The following is a 6,008-nucleotide window of genomic DNA, read 5'->3' on the forward strand; positions in this document are numbered from 1 at the left end:
AGTCTGCGGCTGATGCTGAGGATGAAAGGAGAGCTTCTGGTGCTGACGTCTCCATGTCAATGCACATCTGCAGAGCGGCTTCTCTGTGTTACATTATGCACACGTGTCCCCTTCATTTCACTTGCGCACTCGTGTGTTTATTTATTCTGAACACACTTTTGGATGTGCAGTCAGATATAGTGAACGTCGACCGATTTGAGACGCTGTCAATACATTGACGTTATTGCAATGGATAGCAGCGAACTTCGGGCAAGCTAATCACGGGTAACACACTTATTCCGTATGAAAAACACGCTCCATTCTAATTTCACACTTGTCCGTGTTGCTGTCGTCGTGATACAGTAACGTTGCAAGTGCATGCTTGCATTTCGACACCTTTAGTTACCGTGATTACCGTTGCGTAAACTGCTTTTACCGACACAAAACAGCTGACATAGAAATATCTTAACGCTGTTACCCCCAATTCGGCATAAAATGATTGGTGATAACCTTTAACACAACACTAACAGTCTCATGAGAAAGCATTACTCTTCTTACCTTTGGCAGAATCCTTCTCTTCCTTTCTGACTGTGTGGTGAAGACCCTCTGAATATTTTGTGTTGCTCTGACACACAACTACCACGCGCTGCATGAGAGCCCCGCCCATCTGGCTGCGTGAGAGCTGCCATTGGGCGGTTGGAATACAACTGCAACCAGACCGAGGCATCTCATTGGTCGACTCATCTGCCAATCTATTTGGATTCTGCTTCCCGCGTTCTAAAGCTTCTAAGCAGCGCTCACAATACATCACATTATGCAAACCTATATTTAGGTGTCAACAAACCCTGCGGGCATGTAAAAACAAGTCACACCTTGACCTGACCTTCAGTATTAATATAGCCTACCCGAACAGAAAGACAACCAGTGTTTTGTCACATCCATGTTTTAATGACAAGTGATTCAAGAAAGTGTCGAAATAATGGGCAATTTGTGGGAATTAGTAGGCTACAATAAAACGAATGTCATCTCATTTGGAAAGCCTGCAGAGTGATTAACCATATTGTATTTGAGTGTGTAAAGAAGAAAAGGATGCCTTTCATTGCCACCAAGAAAGACAAAGGAAGAAAACCTGTCAGAAAAAAAACATCCTTATATCCCCTGGGGTATGATTTGCAACTAGTGACTTTGACTCTTTGTGCCAGCTACATTAGTTTAGCTGTCTCAGTAGTGCCAGGCTTATATATATAGCGGACAGTGCTTTCTTGCAAGTGAAAACCGCTACAGTCAGTCTTTTAAAACCAGAGGAGCCTTGACTTGAGCTGCAACCTCCGCCCCCATAAGTTCCTCTACGATCGTCAGGCCAAACTCAAAACTGGTTCCTGGCCCACGACTGGTGATGTAATGTCTGTCCTTCTGTACGCGAGCTTCTGAATATTTATAGTGGTCTAAGAAAAGAAAGGGGGAAAAAAGCGAAAGAACAATATAGTAAGGATAATAACAACATGAGAGCTTCAATGTGCAAACTGAAATCAACATACTGTACGTCATCATGATCACACTGTTCTACAAACACTTACACATATACAGAGAAGTCTGTCACCCTTTCGACTGACCCAGTTCTAGTATGTTCTGTCAAATCCCTGCATTCACTCTCACCTGAATGGTGCCATCTCATGATTTTTGTATAGGCAAGAAAGAGCTAGTACAGCACCATCTGCTGCCCTTCATAAATAATTACATTATTTTCTGTTCTCAAGGCAAGGATGCGAAGGTTAAAGGTGGAATCACCGACGCTTGTTGTCAAAATCACTTTGTCAAATTGGTGAATATCTCCTCAACCTGTCCGTACTGCGTGTGCGAACTGAAACATAATCAGCTGTTAATACACAGCCAATAGGCTTTGTAAACGGGCATGACAACAAATCTTATGTTACAAATGAGCCCATCGTAGCTAGCAACATCACTCGTTTACAGAGGCATAGGCTGATACACAAGATTTTTTTTCCAAAATCGCTGACTTCACCTTTAAAATGCACTGGCTGTACAATTAAACATATTCTCAAGTGTTTTGTTGTTTTTACCTCCAGCCATCATCTTCTCCTTCATGGCGGGGTGTGTGGTGACTGTGCTGCCGTAGCCGATGCCATGTGCCAGGAGAGCAATGGGACCTGCAGAAGGACAAAGGACTTCATTTAACAAATTCCTGTAATAACGTGACACTTTAAGAACGTGTTATGTTCTTTGTGTCCGCCCAGGTTTTTGTCTTCATGCAGTTTAAAAAAAGGTTGCAGAGTCAAGTGTTCTATTGTATCCTCTAACCACTTCCCTCTGGCTAAATATATCACATCTTACAGCCAAAATAATAATACTTATACAGAAAAAATGCTTCATCTAACATTAGGGGTGAGCAGTTAGTCATACGAATCAATGACAAAAGCAGAAAATATTTGATGACAGCGCTATGTCCTGCAGGTGCCCTTAAACCGTTCCATTGTTTCTAATAATACACACATTCAGTATACAGTTTCAGACTCACTCTGCACCACATTGAAAAGGAGAAGAGAGAAAGAAAAAAAGAAAAGGAGAGGGCTAAACTGAAGACACTGTCTGCTGCTGCATTAACTTTGGCAACGTGCTAGCACTGCAGTGAGCTCATCCAAAAAGTGTTAATAAATAGAAGGTTATTGATTATGCTTCTTGGCAGCCTTCCCGTGCGGTCTAAACATTACACTTTTCCCCCCTGGCAGAACAGCAGACTGCCGGTTAAAGCCAAGCTACTCCTGTTACAGCTACACTCCCCACCCAGAGGACGCAGGGCCTGGGAGAGAGAGAGACCTTCTGAGGGGGTCAGACAGTGGGGCAGATGTGATGATGACCATCTATCTATCTATCTATCTATCTATCTATCTATCTATCTATCTTGTATGTACATGGCCTTACATAAATGTTTCAAAAATGAACTCAAAATATATGCGATGTACGGTCAACTTTTCCTGTAATATTTTTTTGAACTGACCTTTTTCATATGACAAGATTATAATATTTCATGTTAGGCCAGGCAGGATAATGAATCTTCTGCACGCGGCCCTCTTGCTGGCAGGTTCATTAACTGCATATCCCTGTGAGGATTTTTTTCCAGTAATTTTTTTCTAGGACACCCTTCAATCCACTTTGCCGCATTGTTCCCCGTCCCTATTCAAAATGTCCTTCCAATGTCCTTTCTCTGAATACGGAGGCTGTCAAGTAAAATTTCAGTGCTGGTGGGGTTCACTCAGGGACAGATATTAATCAAAGCCTCTCCCTTTCATTTCAAATGCCAAAAAGGGGGGGGGGGGGGGGTTCGCATAATACCGGTACTATACATTGATTATGTATATCATGATAACTGTGCAGTGCAGTATAAGTTTTTCAAGATTTAGCTTAGGTGTGTGATAAACTCCTTTAAGGGCAAAGGTCTTTGATTCCAAGGGTGGGCGAATCCACATCCCATTTTCAAGCGCAAAATTAGCTTGGAATGATCAGTCACTATCATACCTTGTAACTATAGTGCCTTACTCCTGTCGCCCCCATGAGGAATTCTAAATAATAACAACAACACTGTGTCTATATGAGGTAAGCCTTCTGTGATCGGGCATTGATTGTATTCCTTCTGCTGTACGTCCAGGTTTTTTTCTTAGCAGTAGAATCAAGAACTGAAACATTTATTTGGCGCTTCTTGAGCTACTGTGCCAGTGTAGGGGGATGACACCATACTGAGCAATACAAAGAGAGTTTTGTGACATGACAACTACATTTCAACTCATTTGGCAATGGTTTGAATGTAACCGACATTCATTTATATGAAAAAGTTACGCACTGTAGCTTTAAGAATTGTTTAAATTTTTTTTACAGGTGGCATGGTAGCACTAGCAATGTGCATGCATGGTGTATTAGTGTATCAATTTATTGTCAAACTGGTTTGATTTGATATGGGAAAGTACATGTTATTGCTCAATCATTTATATAAATGTTATTTCCGAAAACACCAATCACCAGAAAAAAAATTGCACTCTATAGATTTTTCATCACTTTGATACAAAGGAACATAATGATTTTCAAATTCAAGTCATGAATAGTTTCAACTTTAACACATAAAAATGCATCACAAGAGTTTGTTCATATGCATGAGAATGACTTTGGGCTGATTTCCCACTCACTGTACCTGCACAGATCGCTGCAATCAGGCCTTTTCTGCCATCTTGATCTTTCAGCACCTCTTTCACAGCTGGAGACTGCAACAGAGCATGAGCCAGGTGCACAGTCAGTGAGACACCTGCAGGCCATCTGAATGCAGCGTATAATATGCTGACTATGGCATAATCATTCAAACAATCTGGCAAGGGGTTTTTAAACACATCAAAAAACACTGTGTCAGCACTTCAATACAACCACAGTGACAATGGCTTTCATAATAACAAACAAGTTACATCATGTGAAACAAAACGGTATCTTGTTGGAACTCTTGCAGATGAAAACATAAAGAGATTTCTACATTCACTGTACATGCAGTTTGTCTGAGTATGTATTTCACCTCTGCCAGATTCTGGGCCCCTGGCATGCCTCCAGGCAGAAGCACCACATCATACGGGCCCTGGGAGATAAGATAGATAGTAATTAATAATCATAACTTTGCCTCATATTTATATAGATAGATATGCCTACTGGACGGTTTGAAATTGCATTATATCATGCAACATGGTTCAACTGAAGAAGCTAATCGAACTGAATATGTAGGCGGTCTATACATTATACAACATTAAATATGGCATTGACTGGCTGTTGGCAACCTTTGTAATGACAGTGTTAGAGCATGCTGACCTGTTTGCTGGCCTCCTCCAGGCTAGCATCTGGGCAAATGACGACGTTTCTGCTGCACTGCACTGGCTCTTTGCCCGTCAGTCCTGCAACCGTCACTGCAATCTACATAATAATAAAGGCATTATATGGGTGGGCAAAATAAAAAAGTACAGCATTAGCATCATGACACTACATGGCATCCTGTCTGAACCTGGTTGATAGAGGCTTTTATTTTGAAAGCTATCAAATGTCGCAGAAGTGCAATGACGTTGCACTTTGACATTTAACTTGGCCTTTCATAAGGGTGCAAGTGCGTCAAGAGCAACCAAAATGAAACCTCATAGCGTATTCAATTCTACCACAACTTAAAACTGCGAAATTTAGTTTTAGCAACCTTATTGCCCCTTTGAGGTTGGCAAAGTAAGCTAGCAGGCTCATTTGTGGAAGTAAGCTCGCTACAAATGCATTTGAGTGTATCATAACAGGGCTGTTGTGCCCATTAAGTTATCGTGATAGTGTTATGGGGGTGGCTAACGTTATAAAAGACCTGCAAAATGATGTGCATCAATGGCATTATTATTAGCTAGCTAAATGCTAACATGCAGCAAGTCAACAAGCCTGCTGACTAGGTACAAACCCCGGCTCTACGCATGAGGTCCACGGGAATAACCGTTTCCATCTCCTCTGCGCCCTTAGACAGGATCACTAAAGCTTTCTTGGCTGCCATGGTGAGCTTGCAGGTCCGCTACTGCCCAGAGCAAAGACGCTAACTTCAGTGCACAACTTCCAGCACCAGCTACTGCACGCCTTGCAATGACAGGAGCATGGTTGCCAGGCTGCGTCGCGATATCCCCCTTTCGAAGACGGTGCTCCATTTATCAAATTAATTGATAGATGGAGCCAAATGGCAATACTTATTAATAAAAAGAAACATTTGGAGTAAGTAAATAAAGGTATGTCAAAGAATACAAATAATACATGTACAGTTCAATCGTATAAGAAGAGCAATATGTGCAATTGAAATTGAAATTATCAGATTGTAGACAGATGTTAATGCAAAATGGTAGGCTACACATAGAACTCTACCCATTAGCACCAGGCTCAAGCCAATCATCTATATGCCATATTAGGCTACACACACCTGCACACCTGGATTATTCGAGAACAGAAAGCAAATGCAATGTGATTGTTTA

The 6,008-nt window shown here is 41.5% G+C and overlaps 1 protein-coding gene across 1 annotated transcript; it reads right to left on the reverse strand.

The window, feature by feature from the left end:
* Window positions 1–906: 906 nt before the first annotated feature.
* Window positions 907–5,614, reverse strand: park7 (parkinson protein 7). Its single transcript, XM_080026930.1, has 6 exons — window positions 5,453–5,614; window positions 4,837–4,938; window positions 4,550–4,609; window positions 4,181–4,250; window positions 2,061–2,147; window positions 907–1,424 (listed from the first exon to the last, which is right to left on the reverse strand). Exons 1-6 carry the CDS (start codon window positions 5,540–5,542, stop codon window positions 1,264–1,266), a joined length of 570 nt encoding a protein of 189 aa, XP_079883056.1. The 5' UTR covers window positions 5,543–5,614; the 3' UTR covers window positions 907–1,263.
* Window positions 5,615–6,008: the final 394 nt, after the last annotated feature.

The sequence above is a fragment of the Ammodytes marinus genome (assembly GCF_949987685.1).
Source record: "Ammodytes marinus genome assembly, chromosome: 4".
NCBI classification, from domain to species: Eukaryota; Metazoa; Chordata; class Actinopteri; order Uranoscopiformes; family Ammodytidae; genus Ammodytes; species Ammodytes marinus.

What these genes read in the sequence shown, in the direction of transcription:
- park7 (XM_080026930.1), bottom strand. Translation starts at nt 5,542, where the DNA reads ATGGCAGCCAAGAAAGCTTTAGTGATCCTGTCTAAGGGCGCAGAGGAG. An exon ending in ACCTCATGCGTAGAGCCGGG is followed by an intron (nt 4,939 to 5,452) that starts GTTTGTACCTAG and finishes ATTATTATGTAG; the next exon opens with ATTGCAGTGACGGTTGCAGG. An exon ending in GGAGAAGATGATGGCTGGAG is followed by an intron (nt 1,425 to 2,060) that starts GTAAAAACAACA and finishes TTCTTTTCTTAG; the next exon opens with ACCACTATAAATATTCAGAA.